The sequence below is a fragment of the Arvicanthis niloticus genome, chromosome 7 (assembly GCF_011762505.2).
Source record: "Arvicanthis niloticus isolate mArvNil1 chromosome 7, mArvNil1.pat.X, whole genome shotgun sequence".
In the NCBI taxonomy this organism is placed as follows: Eukaryota; Metazoa; Chordata; class Mammalia; order Rodentia; family Muridae; genus Arvicanthis; species Arvicanthis niloticus.
In genome coordinates, this window is record NC_047664.1 from 78,033,042 (window position 1) to 78,047,373 (window position 14,332).

Here is a 14,332-nt window from a genome sequence, read left to right on the forward strand (position 1 = left end):
TAGCTGAATTGTCATCATACCAACAACAACAACAACAACAACAAAACCCCATGAGATTGTTTTGTCTTTGTATCTAGGTCTCTATGATCAGAGACATCCGAGAGCGGGAGATTCGGATCTATACAGACGCAGGCCGAATTTGTAGGCCTCTTCTGATTGTGGAAAAGCAAAAGCTTCTCTTGAAGAAGAGACACATTGACCAGTTGAAAGAGAGAGAATATAACAACTACAGGTAAGATTGTGGGTGAGAAAAAAATACATGTAGTCAAAAACTGAGATGGAATGTATGCAGTTGTTTTTAGTGTAATCACAGGTTGTACAGTGCGGTCACTATCCAGTGACCTGGGAGAAGCACTACCTGCAGCAGCCATATTTATTTTTCTTGTTTTTTTGTCACTGGTTGTACAGTGGACATGTGGGATTTGTATTGAGGTGTGAAAGTCTATAGATGTATTAAAATGTAATGATAAATAACCTGTGTAGTGCAGACCACAGTACATATAATGTGGCTAATATATTTTGGGGTGAACATTCTTGCTGTATAGGCCAGGCTGATGTGGAACACACAGTGAAATCCAGGGCTGGCCTTGAACTTATGACCTTCTTGCCTCAACCTCCTGAGCACAGAGAATATAGATAGTGTGCTACCACTCCTGGCATAAGTAAGAAATTTAATAGAGAAGATGGACTTTACTGTAAAATTTTACTCTAAATAATAACATGTCTATTGTAAAATATGTTTAGTAAGAGAGTGAGCACTTTCAATTCATACTTGCTGATTTTGCCATGATTTTTTTTTCATAATGTCCTTTTCACAAATAAATATGAGTAATGGGTGAATATATGTATTCTACCAGACCTTATTCTGTTTTATCTACTTCCCATCCCTACTTCAGAAGTATAGATTTTTTTTTATAAGAATTATTAATTTATTTTATGTATGTGAGTACACTGTAGCTGTCTTCAGACACACTAGAAGAGGGCATCAGATCCCATCACTGATGTTGTGAACCACCACGTGGTTGCTGGGAATTGAACTCAGGACCTCTGGAAGAGCAGTCAGTGCTCTTAACTGCTGAGCTCACAAGTATAGATCTGCAGAACAGCAGGTGCAGTCTAATAGTGTATAGCCCAGCAGCCTTTTCACGTGAGCAGCCATAAATCTCTGTTTGAATTCTTTCCATATTAGTACAAACACACATAGGAATAGCTTTAAAGCAGTAGGTTTTGTATTAAAGTATGTTATGAAACTGAGTGGATTTTTTTAGTTGGCAGGATCTGGTAGCCAGTGGGGTGGTAGAGTACATCGATACCCTGGAAGAGGAGACCGTGATGCTTGCAATGACTCCAGATGATTTGCAGGAGAAAGAAGTCGCTTATTGTTCCACCTACACCCACTGTGAGATTCACCCATCAATGATTCTTGGCGTCTGTGCATCTATTATTCCTTTTCCTGATCATAACCAGGTTGGTCATAGTTCTGTCTTCAGATTTGCAAAGAATTGGGGTAGTAGTTGATATTAGGAATTAGTATGAAGTCTTGTTACAGGGTGTGAGCACCTACAGACTCAGCTGTTTGACGTGTGTATTAGTTACTTTTCTGTTCCTGTGATAATATGCCACAGCCAAGGCAACTTAAAGATAGAAGTTTATTTTGGGTTCTGCTTCCAGAGGTGATAAGAGTCCATGATGGAGGAGCAGAGGCAGGAGAATAGCAAGCCATTATCTTTATCCTAATCCTTATCCAAAAGCATGAAGCAGAGAGCAAGGTGGGGATAACACAAGGCTTTGAAACTCAAAGCTGGTCCCAGGGATGTGCTTCTAGGAAGGCCACACTCCTATACCTCTGGAAACAGCACCACCAATTGGGAAGCAGGGGTTCAGCTGGCAAGGCTGTGGGGGCATTTCCCATTCAAGCTACCAGTTTGCTTGATCCTGTTTGTGTTGAGAGCCATAAGTGGTTATTGCCTGTCTGAGAAAAAAAAAACGCCAGAGACTTTTTACCAGTTATTTCTCTGATGTGTTATTAAATATTCATTGTCTTTACTTCTTGTTTCTACCATTAGTCCCCTAGAAACACATACCAGTCTGCTATGGGCAAGCAGGCTATGGGTGTTTACATCACCAACTTCCATGTGCGGATGGACACCTTGGCCCATGTGCTCTACTACCCTCAGAAACCCCTCGTGACTACACGGTCTATGGAATATCTACGGTTTAGAGAGCTGCCAGCAGGTATGCTCAGCTGCTTTCAAGATTTTGCCATGCTTAAGACACTTGAGTGAGAAGTGCTCGGGAAGATTAAAAACCGCATACAACACTGACTGCTTTACAGACTTGATGTGGGAAACGTGAATGAATTAGAAAGGTGCATGTGTGGAGAGGGCTACGTTAGGTGTGAAGTCCTAGTGAAGTACAGAGTCAGTGCAATGCAGAGCTGCTTTATGGAGGAATGGTAATGGTAAAGGGATATTTGAATCTGAGCAAAGCCCTTCCTTCCTTTGTGAACCTATGAGATGTGGGACTGGGTCATGCCAGTGTAGTGTGGCCAGAGCATCAATGTGTATGACTGAAGCTTGTTCTCCTGGTTCGAGGGAGACTGCAGTGTGAGGAGTGTTTTAAAAGTGAAGGTTTGGAGTTGACGGCTCCCCACAGAGGGAGAGTCAGGGTTTGTTAAGGGTGTGGCCACTGGCAGTTCTGCTCTACTTTGTAGTTTATGGGCAGCAGAAGCTGGATTCCATAGGGTATTGAAGTATGATAGCACACTTTCAGCTTCTAAAAACCTCACTAATTTCCATAGTGGTTATACCATGGTGCGCTCCTGATAACAGCGAATAGGATTTCTCTTTCTCACATCCTTGTCTGCATTTTGTCTTGTGTGTGTGTGTGTTTAAGATTATTTTATTTTTTATCTGTGAGTAACTGTCACTGTCTTCAGACACATGAGAAGAGGGTATCGGATTCCATTACAGATGGTTGTGAGCCACCATGTGGTTGCTGGGAATTGAACTCAGGACCTGAAGAACATTCAGTGCTCTTAACCGCTGAGCCATCTCTCCAGCCCTGTCCTGTGTTTTTAAATAGCCTTTCTGACTGGAGTGTGAGGGGTCTCAGAGTGGCTCTAGTCTGTGTTTTGCTGGTGGCTGGTGATGTTGAATACTTAAGTTTACCAGCTCGTATTTCTTTCTTGAAGAACTCTGTTCAGCTTGTTTTCTTGATGTTTAGTTTCTTTAGATTAGAGTCAAATCCTCTGCTGGGTGTTGAGCTACAGACATTTTTCTCCCATTCTGTAGGCTGTTTCTTCATTTGATTGACAGTTCCCTTTGCAGGGAATTTTTGGCCATGTTTCCTGAGTGATTGGAGTCCTATTCAGAAAGCCATACCCATGCTCATGGTGAAGTGTACTCTCCACAGTTTCCTGTAACAATTTCCGAGTCTTAGGGGCTTATGCTGAGGTCCTTGACTCATTTGAAGGTTGTTTATGCTTATTTTATGTGTGTGAATGTCTTGCCTGCGTGGATGTACGTGTACCACAAGCGTGCAGTGCCCACAGAGGCTAGAAGAGAGCAGATCTCTACGGGAGTTACGGATGGTGGTTAGCTGGATGCTAGCCAGAAAGGAGGCGGAGGCTTCCAGATCGCTTGCAGTTTGAGGCCAACCTGGTTTACATACTGAGTACTAGATCAATCTGGTTTACATAATGGACCCTGTCTTAAACAAAACACTTAAAAATTAGGTAGCTGTAGTTCTATGTGGTCTGTTTTATTCCATTGATCTGTGTGTCTAATTTTTTTGCTGTTTTTGTTACTTGGGCTCTGCAGTATGATTTGAAGTCAAGCAGTATTTTTATGCTTAGGACTGCTTCTGCTGTCTGGTGTCTCTTGTGCTTTCAAGTGAATGATAAGCCTGCTTTCTCTGTTTCTGCAGAATGGCACTAGGGATTTTGTTGGTAGCTTTCCCTTGGTAGGATACCCATCTCCATAATATTAATTAATCCTTGATTCATGGAACTGGGAGGCTGGGAGGTCTTTGTATCTTCTAGTGTCTACCTCAGTCTTAACACTTTCTAATGCTTTAGTTTGCTATATTATGTGTTACCAATCTTCCTTCTCCTTCTTCTTTTTTTTTTTTTTTTTTTTTTTGAGAAAAGTTTTCTTGTAGCCCAGGCTGGCTCACTGTATACCACAGACTGACTTTCCTACTTTTTCTTAGTGCTGGAGATACAACTTTGGGCTTCATAATTCCTTACAGTAAATCAGTCTCTTGTTATTTATTATTACTGTGCACAGGGGCTATGCCATGCATGTAGGTCATAGGATAATTTAGTGGACTCGGTTCTTCCCATTTTACATAGGTTTTCCCAGTCTTGTACAGCAAGTGCCATAGAGCAGGACCCACCTTCTTTCTTCTTTTCTTGTTCCCTCCCTCCCTCATCTCCCGTTTCTCTGCCTCCCACTTCCCCTTTCTCCTCCTTCCCTACGCCGTTTAAAGATGGGATGGTCTCATGTTGCTCAGGCTGGTTTCAAATGTCTAAGCTGATGTGATCCTCCTGCCTTCACCGCCCCTAAGTGTCAGGTGGTAGACCTTTGCCACCATACCTAGCCTTGTAGCCATTAAAGTAGTCAGGGCAGCAGCTACTAAGAATTAATTGTGGCCTGAAAGATGGTGCCACACTGTGGTTGCATGGGGAGAGAGCAGCAGGGTGGTGTTGGTTTCATATTTAAAATTAGAAATTAGAAGGCCAATGTCTGAGGCTTGAGTTTGTCGCTAATTCACTCTGGAGGCATATGTTCTTACCTTTGAGTCATGAGAATAATAAAGCTTGTTTTGTTTAGGGCACAGAGTCGCTGTGAAGATTGGAAGACTGGGTTGGGGAAGCACTCTGTAATTGCAGACCATGTTACATGTAGAACTGCTGGTCGTAAGGATGGCTTCACTGGGATGACGGTTTCAGGGTTGAGCTGGCTGAGCATCTGCCTCCCACACAGGTTCAAGGCGGAGTAGATGGCAACAGATTCCGTGATACAAACATCCAAGTGTGTGTGACAAATACGATTGAAGAAAATGGATTTCAGTGAAAGGATAGGTTTCCCGCTTCCCAGATGGTTCTTTACTGTGTGTTTTTGAATGTATTGTAGGAATCAACTCAATTGTGGCCATTGCATCGTACACGGGCTATAATCAAGAAGACTCTGTTATCATGAACCGTTCAGCTGTGGATCGAGGCTTTTTCAGGTCAGCTTTTGGTAAAATTTGTTGAAACACAGAGGTAGTGGAAATGCATTTTTTTTCATAAAGTTTTTTAAGAATAAGCTTGACTGTCCTAATCCAAAAGCAGATCTGGTTGGTGGTCACACAGCTGTAGGTGGTGATTCTTGCGTCTCTGGGTTTTAAATGTTTTTCTCTTGTAAGCAAATATACAGTTGCATTTGGATAATACAGAAACATCTAAGGAAGAAATAGAAAGAAAACAGAATTCTGAAATAACTACTGGTAAAATTATGGTGTGTTTTATTTATATTCTTGTTTGTTTTGTGATACAGAGTCTCACTATGTAGTTCAAGCTGGCCTTGAACTAACAGTGTAGTCCAGACTGGCTTTGAATTCATGGCAGTCCTTCACCTCAGTGAAGTGTTGGGATTACAGATGTGCACCATCACATTTGGCTTCCTATTTTTCTCTCTTTCTCTTTTTTTTTTGAGACAGGGTTTCTCTGTGTAGCCCTGGCTGTTCTGGAACTCACTCTGTAGACCAGGCTGGCCTCGAACTCAGAAATCCGCCTGCCTCTGTCTCCCAAGTGCTGGGATTAAAGGCGTGCGCCACCACTGCCCGGCTATTTTTCTCTTTTTTTTTTTTTTACTCACAATAAGATTAGTCTTAAATATGTAGCATAAGAAGGTTGTTTAAAACACGGGATTTAGAGGGGAAGTTTTTCTCCTGTAATTGTGTGAAGCAGCTCTAGGACTAAAGCATGGACACCATGGCTTCATATAAAACCGCTTCAGTGGGGGGACTTGAGCGGACGGAGGGAGGCGGTGCTCAGCACTGTTAGGAGGCTGGACATAGTTACCTGGGTCCCCTGATCTCATGTGTGATGCCAAGTGTTTACAGTTGTGGGTCAGATGCTACGTGTAAAGCCCATTCACAACTGAACCTTGACCCTGGTACCTAGTGACCCTTGTGCCTGCTTTTTGGTTCAAATTGTCAAATTGTCTCCCAAATATCAGTTAAGCCAAACACATTGCTGTAGTCTAAGCCTCTTTACTGAAAGAAAATCTAAATCACCGTTGGAACTCTGTTTTTAGGTCTGTTTTTTACCGATCATACAAAGAACAAGAGTCTAAAAAAGGATTTGATCAAGAAGAAGTGTTTGAGAAGCCTACTCGTGAGACGTGCCAGGGTAAGCGCCATCTGCTGGGCTTCAGGAATCGCCACTGAAACCACGCAACCCTGATCCCAGTTAAGCAAGAATAGTTGATTGAACACACCCCTTGATACTGAATATCCAGAGCTGCAAAAAGGACGTGTCAGCTTAATTGTGGCACAGCCTGCTTTCAGGCAGGCTTTTTCTAGGAAAAATCAGGTCCAGAAGTTTAAAGGGCAAGGAGAGGAGCAGTTGGCTCAGTAGACAAAGTATATCAGCTGACCTTTAAGCTTGTTCTGGGGAAGCTAAGGGGGTGAACAGGGAATTTCAGAACATTGAGATAACAGAGCATGCGTATTATAATCATAACTCTTTGTCTTATTAGTGCATTCTTCAGTGTCGGCCACATAAACCACAGTGAGCTCATACGTAGGTGCAGGAAGGGCTGCCCAGTGGTCAGCTCTGACTCAAGCTGTTTTAGACATAACAGTTCATATTGACCTATGATTAGATGGATCCTATGTAAAGCTTTGTAGAATTTCTTAAGATTAGCAAACCTCATACAGAACACATAGAACAAAACAGGGTGTGTGGTCAGCATATCCTTGCTCTGAGCCAAGTCCCTTCTCTGTGTCAGTGACTGGCAGGCAACAATATGAAATAGCCGGCAAGCATGGAGCAAAATGGCTACAGCTATTCTGGGGGGAATCAGACCATAACAACATTAAACTGTGGTGTTCCCCTTTAACTTGCTGTGCTGGCCTGTGCAGTGTTGCCAGGCTGTGCCGCTTTCCTCTTCAGATCTCTTTAGTCCGTGGGAAGCAAGTGAGGCTGTGCAGTCACACCTCCAGCTGCATTCTCACTCTGCTGCTTTCCTCGGTTCTTCAGTGTCTGCCCTAAACTGCAGTGAAAGCTGTACAAGTGATTAGCTAAAATACTGCTGAACATTTAAGGCGATGAAAAGATACCCAGCAGTTCCTGTTTCCTATTGTTAATCACTGTCACAAGCCACTTAGAAAGTACTTACAGGGATAGGATACCCTCGGGAAATGTACTGTGTAAAGGTGTAGTGTCCTCTGTCTCCTTAAGTTCCTCCTGACTGCATTCCCATGGTTGGCTCCATGGAGCAGTAAGTGGAATTCAGATGCACAAGTCGGCAGGGTGGGCGGTGGGGCCTGTGCCTTTAGTCTCAGCACTTGGCAAGCTGAGGCAGGTGCATCTTTGAGTTCTAATCTCTGAGTTCAAGGCCAGTCTGGTCTACAGAGTGAGTTCTAAGATGTCAGACTACACAGAGCAACCCTGTATTGGGGGTGACCACAGCTCATGATTCTCTGGGAAAATATATGTGTAGGACACAGGCATTCTTCCTTATGTGACAGTGGCTACACATTAGGGAGTATCTTGCTAGAATCCGACTTTCCACTGTTTGGTTCTTTTTTTTTTTTTTTTTTTTTTTCTTAGTAAATTTCTTTTTTTTTATTATTATTATTTTTATTTTATATGTATGAGTGTTTTGCCTGTATATATGCCCTGTGACCATGGAAGCTAGAAAAAGACATTTGATTGGAGTTACCATGAGCTGCTGTGTGGGTGCTGGGAATTGAACCTGGGTCCTCTGGAAGGACAGCTAGTGATCTTAACTGCTGAGCTATTTCTCCAGACCCCCTCCCTCCTCACCCCCACTTTGAGACAAGGCTGTTGCTCAGTAGCCTTTGCTGGCCTCAAACTCAGAGATCCATCTGCCTCTGCCTCCTGAGCGCTGGGGTTAAGGGCATGTGCCACCATACCCATGTATAGTAGATTTTTTTTTCTTTATAAACTTTGTTTATAAACTATGTTTCTAGCCTTTAGAATAAAGACAGTAATAAACAATATTTATGATGTTAGAGACTTTTTATGAATTTATCACTGATTTGGAACAGAGTTACATATGTAGTTTCTCATGCTTTTTGGGGGAGTTGTGTGGCATTTTAAGTACTTGTCTTTGGTGTCATGTAAGAAAATTTCCTGTCTGTTTTCTACAGGTATGCGGCACGCCATTTACGACAAGTTGGACGATGATGGTTTGATAGCTCCGGGGGTTCGAGTCTCAGGAGATGATGTCATTATAGGCAAAACTGTCACCTTACCTGAGAATGAGGATGAGCTGGAGAGTACCAACAGGCGCTACACCAAGAGGGACTGTAGCACGTTCCTCAGAACTAGTGAGACGGGCATTGTGGACCAGGTTATGGTCACTCTCAACCAGGAAGGATATAAATTTTGTAAAATAAGGGTGAGTGTACCTTTATTCATGTAGACCATTTTAGAAATTAATTGCACTTCAGTTTCTAACCCATTTTTATGTGAAACTAGGTACGCTCTGTTAGAATTCCACAGATTGGAGACAAGTTTGCTAGCCGACATGGTCAGAAGGGTACTTGTGGTATTCAGTATAGACAAGAGGTAGGTGTCTTCAGTCTTTCTCTTGCCTAACCCAGAGTTGTATTGAAAGATTCATTAAAATTTCCTTTACCTTTTTTTTAATTTTAATTTTTTTGTTTGTTAATGTTTGTTAACCTATCATGTTGAAAAGAATTAGGACATTCAAATTTTCCCTTGGGCAGTGTCAGGTCTGTCTAGCTTTGTCTGTAAGAGACTCCTGTGTCTTTAAGTTTTGTACAATTGTCTTTGCAGGACATGCCGTTCACTTGTGAAGGCATAACTCCTGACATCATCATAAATCCCCACGCCATCCCCTCTCGGATGACGATTGGTCACTTGATCGAATGTCTCCAAGGGAAGGTAAGATTTTGTCTTGAAAAACAGTAGGTTCCAAAGTTGATATTTCTTTCATTTTGGTGACCATTTCTATCATCATTGAGTGAAGATACTTTGTTAAAAGCTAATATGATATTTTCCTGCTTTCAGATTGGTTATTCTACTTTTTCATTCTTTTTTATTGTTTAAGGAATCTGTGGGTGGTTAAGGAGCTGGCTTAGTAGCCAGGGCTTTTCCATGGAAGCATGTTGACCTCAGGTCATTCATGGGAAGAGTCCGTATACCTGGGTTGGGGAAGTGTTAGCAAGCCTGCCAGCAGAAGGGTGACTTCTGATCTCTGCATAAATAAGTGAAATATATAAGCAATGCATGTGTTGGGGGAGGCTGTAACCCCAATGCTTTGATGTGTGTGAAGACAGGAGACTCACTGCCTTGGTGGCCCAGCTCCAAGTTCAGGGAGGAGAGACCTGTCTGGGGAATATGAAGAGTGATGGATGCATTAGTTTTGTCTGTTGCTGTGATAGAACAACTTATGGAAGAAAGGGTTTGTTTCACTCCACAGCTTAAGTCCTGCCTATCTTGAACGGAAGTAGGGCAGGAACTCAAGGCAGGAACTGAAACAGGCCATGGAGGACACCTGTGCCCAGGGCTTGCTCAGTGTGTTTTCCTGGACATCCTAGGACCACACCTGTCCATGGATGGCAGCCCTCTAGTGCACTGAGCCCTCCATATCCCTATTAATCAGGACAGGTCCTCACAGTGCGGTGGCAGTTCCTCCGCTCAGGCTCCCACTTCCCAGATGCCTCTCACTTGTTTCTGCTTGACAAGTTAACCAGCAACCTGATGTCCTCTTCTGGCTTCTACACATGGACGTGTAGTCCTCCCTTACATATATACATATGCATGTACCAACACACACGTGTTTGCACACACACAAAACTGCAGAGTATTGCCAAGAAAGAATTTGTGTCTAAGAACCTGTGCTGGCCAATTGTACTGTTGGGGCTCAAGACCAATTTGTTTGTAAGATATAGTACATACAGCTTTTGCAGATATTTGTGGTTATAGCAGCTAGCTCTCTTCTATAGATAAGTTAATTCATATCATAGACAGTTAGCTTAGTATGGCTTTAAGAAATGTTAAAATTTTGGTATCAGCTGTGTATTCATCTTTCAGGGTAAGTTTTCTGGATTTGAATGTCTTGTTAGAGTAGAATAATGGTAGTCTAACACACGGATGGCTTCAGCTTAAGACATTAAGATGTTATTTTCCTCGAGCACATCTGATGTGTGTGGGATCCTTGGTGTCTTCGTGCATGATCCCATGGATAGACTTCTATGTGAGAGCATTTTAGCCTTTCTTTTTAGGCAATTACTTTGTTACAAGTATCTTAGGTAAGATATTTAAAAAATGAATCTCAGTATATCACAACTTTTATAGCCATTTTTAATGTGAAAATCTTGCCTTTATAGATAATTAAATTGGCTATCTGTCTATTGATGTTTGACTTCTCTCATATGTGCTCTCATTCCAAAGGTCTCAGCCAACAAGGGTGAAATTGGTGATGCCACTCCGTTTAATGATGCTGTCAATGTGCAGAAGATTTCAAATCTTCTATCTGACTATGGCTACCATCTCAGAGGAAACGAGGTACATTTTCTATCCCAAAAGCACATTGTTACCTGTATGTAACAAGCATATTCTGTGTGGTGTACTTTTATATATACAAGAAAGCCGTTGACTTGTGCAAGTCATAAGCATACAGCATGATGAAGTTCCACAAGGTAAACACTCTGAGTCTAGCATCCACACTGAGAAATGAAATTACCCAGAATGCTTTATGTCTTGAAAGTCCCTTCTAGTCTCTACCCCTTTCATCCCGGGTAAGTACTGTCTCATTACAGGCTAGTTTTGATCTTTATGTAAATAGGAGTATGGAGTATGTGCATATTTGTTTCTGAACTTGTTTGATATTTGTAGTTAGGTATGGTAAAAATCTCTGTCTGTTTTCAGGTACTTTACAATGGATTCACTGGTCGAAAAATCACATCCCAGATTTTTATTGGCCCCACTTACTACCAGCGTTTGAAGCATATGGTGGATGACAAAATTCATTCTCGTGCTAGGGGCCCCATTCAGATTCTTAATCGACAGCCCATGGAGGGCAGATCTCGGTAAGGAAGCTGCAGCTGTGACAGTCACTGTGTGTTGTACTAACTAGCCTGAAAATGTAAGCATGTCTAAGTAGAGACGGTGGTGTCCCTGTGTTCTTGTCTCCTCACTTGAACAGGGCTGCGAACATTCTAGGCAAGTGCTCTACAGTGAGCCAGGACACAGCTTATCTCTTATCTGGCTTTAGTGAACTAAAAGGCAGCTGAACTCTTACACTTCTGAATTAATTCCATTGCACTATTTTGCCTTTCCCTTCCTTTCCCTCCACCTCCTTTTCCGTCTTCCTCATCCCATCTCTTTCTTCCCATAGAGTCTCATAATGAACAGCACAGGCTGGATTCCAGCTCACGTACATATCTGTGGCTGGTCTTCTTGCCTCCACCTCCATCAGCTGGATTATAGGTGTGCGCCACCTCGCAAGCTCAGTGTTGTATTTAAAAAGAATATTTGTATTACCTTTACCTTTATCTATTTTGTGTGTAGGTGTGTACAAACTATGTTCTGAGTGTGGAGCCAGAATACAACTTGTAGGAATTTGGTTTTCTCCATTCATCATGTGGGTCCTGGGGATTGAATTCAGGTGAATTCTGGTCACCAGGCTTGGCAGCAAGCCAAGAGAGAGGCTTAGAATAACCTTCAACTTAAGGCATTGCCTCAGTCTCCCAAATAGTGTGGACACTGGCATGAGACCAGCTGAGCGAGCCTGCCTGCCTGCCTGCCTGCCTGCCTGCCTGCCTGCCTGCCTGCCTGCCTGCCTGCCTCCCTCCCTCCCTCCCTCCCTCCCTCCCTCCCTCCCTCCCTCCCTCCCTCACCCTTTTTTAATTTTTTCTTTTTAATTACTTTAAAATTGTATGGGAGTTTTGCCTGTATGTATGTGTGTGCACTCTGCATACCTGGTGATGGCAGAGGCCAGAAGAGGGTGTTGGGTCCTTTGGAACTGGAGTTAAAAGCAGTCCTGAGCTGTGAGTGGATGCAGGGGCGTGAGCTGAGGTCCTCTGTAAGAGCAGCCTGTGCTCTTAGCTGTTGAGCCTCCATCTCCGAGTCTAGTGTGTCAGAGGCAGTTGTAATGAAGACTCGGAAGACTCGTTACAGTCTGTTAAAGTCACTGGCTCACTTGGCTGCCTGTTAATGGTGGAGTACCTGGCTTGTGTGCAAGGTCCTAGTTGAATCCCGTTCCCTCTGCCAAATTGTGTGCCACATGCACAGTTTTACAGCATCATAATTAATCATTTGGGAATACAGATTCACAGAATTATACAGATTTTCCAATGTTAAATTCTATTCCACACAAAAGAAAAAAACCACACTGGTTACTCTCTCTCTCCTGATGTATAGGAAGCTGTGGGGCATGAAGTAGCAGGTGATTGTGAAAAATTCTAACTTGTACTCAGAAGCTCAAACTTGTAATCATTTGTAGTCCATCCTTGTTTCCCTTGGAGTGAAAGGTTGACTGTTCAGTTCCTTTCATTTCTTTGTTCTGTAACAAAGTTTGAATCAACATAGTTGGTGTTACTGTTGGAGTAAAACTGGTCTTCCTTCATTCGAGGAGAGCTATCACTGCTTAATAGAGCCTGGTTCTTCTGCCTTCATTTGCGCTAAGACGGTTTTATTTACTTTCTTACGATCAGTGTAGGTGCCAGCAATGACAGAAGAAAGAAGTACTGCTGTGTTACAAATGTAGCCTGGTCTTCCCGAGACCACAGACTAATTTGAGAGCCTCTGTTGTAGAGATGAGCACACTGAGCACGAATCAGAGCTGAGAGAAGACTTCGTGCTGAGAGCACTTGCTTACACTTGCAGAGCTCCGTTTGGTCCCAGCACCTTGTGTTGGCTCCCAGTGGCCCATGTGTGACTTCTCCCATCTGCAGCCTTCCTTCTCATGTCTCTTGCTGTTCGTCACTGGACAGCCTTTGATGAGCTAGAGTACAGACTGATGAGAGCCCGTTTTTTTACCTGTCCATCTGTGTTGGCTGGACAGACCCTCTAAGGCTGTGCCTTCAGCTCCTTACCTTGGATTCCTATGGTAGAGGTGGAGTGAATGCTGTCTCCCTCAGCTTACAGCCTAGTGAGTTCATTATGTAGTAGTGTGTAAGGTTGAATAGTGAGCCCATTGGCTTTACTCAGTAATGCTTGTGTTCACAGATGCACGCGTTATATTAAGGAGGCCGATGTCCCTCACTTGTGTGGCCATCTGAATGCTTGTCCCCTTGTGGTCCCCTGGGAAACCTGCCCCACTCACCTGCTCCATTGTGTGTCCCTGTACATCCTCCTCTCAGGCTCCATGGCTGGGGAAGCTGTCCTATCAAGATTGACTTATTAAATGCACGTTCAAGTATAGAACTGAAGTCTAGAAAGTTAAATGATGGCGTAATGGAGGAGTCCTGCTTTGTACATCAGTGTGTCTGATGAGGAGACTGTGCTGTACACATTTTCTGCCCACTTCATTTGCAGACCTTCTGACAAATAGTAAATGCGTGGTTGGCTTTTCCCCTGCTCACCAGGTTAGAGAGATTTCTAGTGCAGACGAATCAGAAGCTAGTTCTGTACTACTGCTACTTCACTCTCGTCATTCGTCAGAGTGCTGTTTATAAGAAGAGGTCGGCACAGGGCCAGTGAAGGGCTTCAGTGGATAGAGGTGTTTGGTTCAGTTCTCAGAAGGGACTGACTCCTGCAGCCTGTCCTCTGACCTCTACACATGTGCATGTGTGGCCTTCACAAATACACACAATAAGTAAGTACAAACAAGCTCTTGTGTTCTTACCAACAGTGATGGTGGCCTGCGCTTTGGAGAAATGGAACGAGACTGTCAGATTGCCCACGGCGCAGCCCAGTTTTTAAGAGAAAGACTGTTTGAGGCATCAGATCCATATCAGGTTCATGTTTGTAATCTTTGTGGAATAATGGCAATTGCTAACACCAGGACTCATACGTACGAATGCAGGGGATGCCGCAATAAAACCCAGGTGTGTGCACACTTTATTTGATGTTCGTGTACTGTAGTCATGGCAGATTTAGTGTAGTGGCATAGGCTGGGAT

The 14,332-nt window shown here is 43.2% G+C and overlaps 1 protein-coding gene across 1 annotated transcript in view; it reads left to right on the forward strand.

The window, feature by feature from the left end:
- The window catches only part of Polr2b (RNA polymerase II subunit B), a 35,176-nt gene that overhangs the window by 19,981 nt on the left and 863 nt on the right, over positions 1-14,332 (forward strand). The window contains exons 14-24 of the mRNA XM_034509425.2: positions 78-232; positions 1,269-1,467; positions 2,067-2,235; positions 5,139-5,235; positions 6,306-6,400; positions 8,389-8,639; positions 8,720-8,809; positions 9,041-9,148; positions 10,661-10,774; positions 11,138-11,298; positions 14,064-14,259. Coding sequence (XP_034365316.1) covers positions 78-232; positions 1,269-1,467; positions 2,067-2,235; positions 5,139-5,235; positions 6,306-6,400; positions 8,389-8,639; positions 8,720-8,809; positions 9,041-9,148; positions 10,661-10,774; positions 11,138-11,298; positions 14,064-14,259 — 1,635 coding nt within the window. The remainder of the gene's footprint in view (positions 1-77; positions 233-1,268; positions 1,468-2,066; positions 2,236-5,138; positions 5,236-6,305; positions 6,401-8,388; positions 8,640-8,719; positions 8,810-9,040; positions 9,149-10,660; positions 10,775-11,137; positions 11,299-14,063; positions 14,260-14,332) is intronic.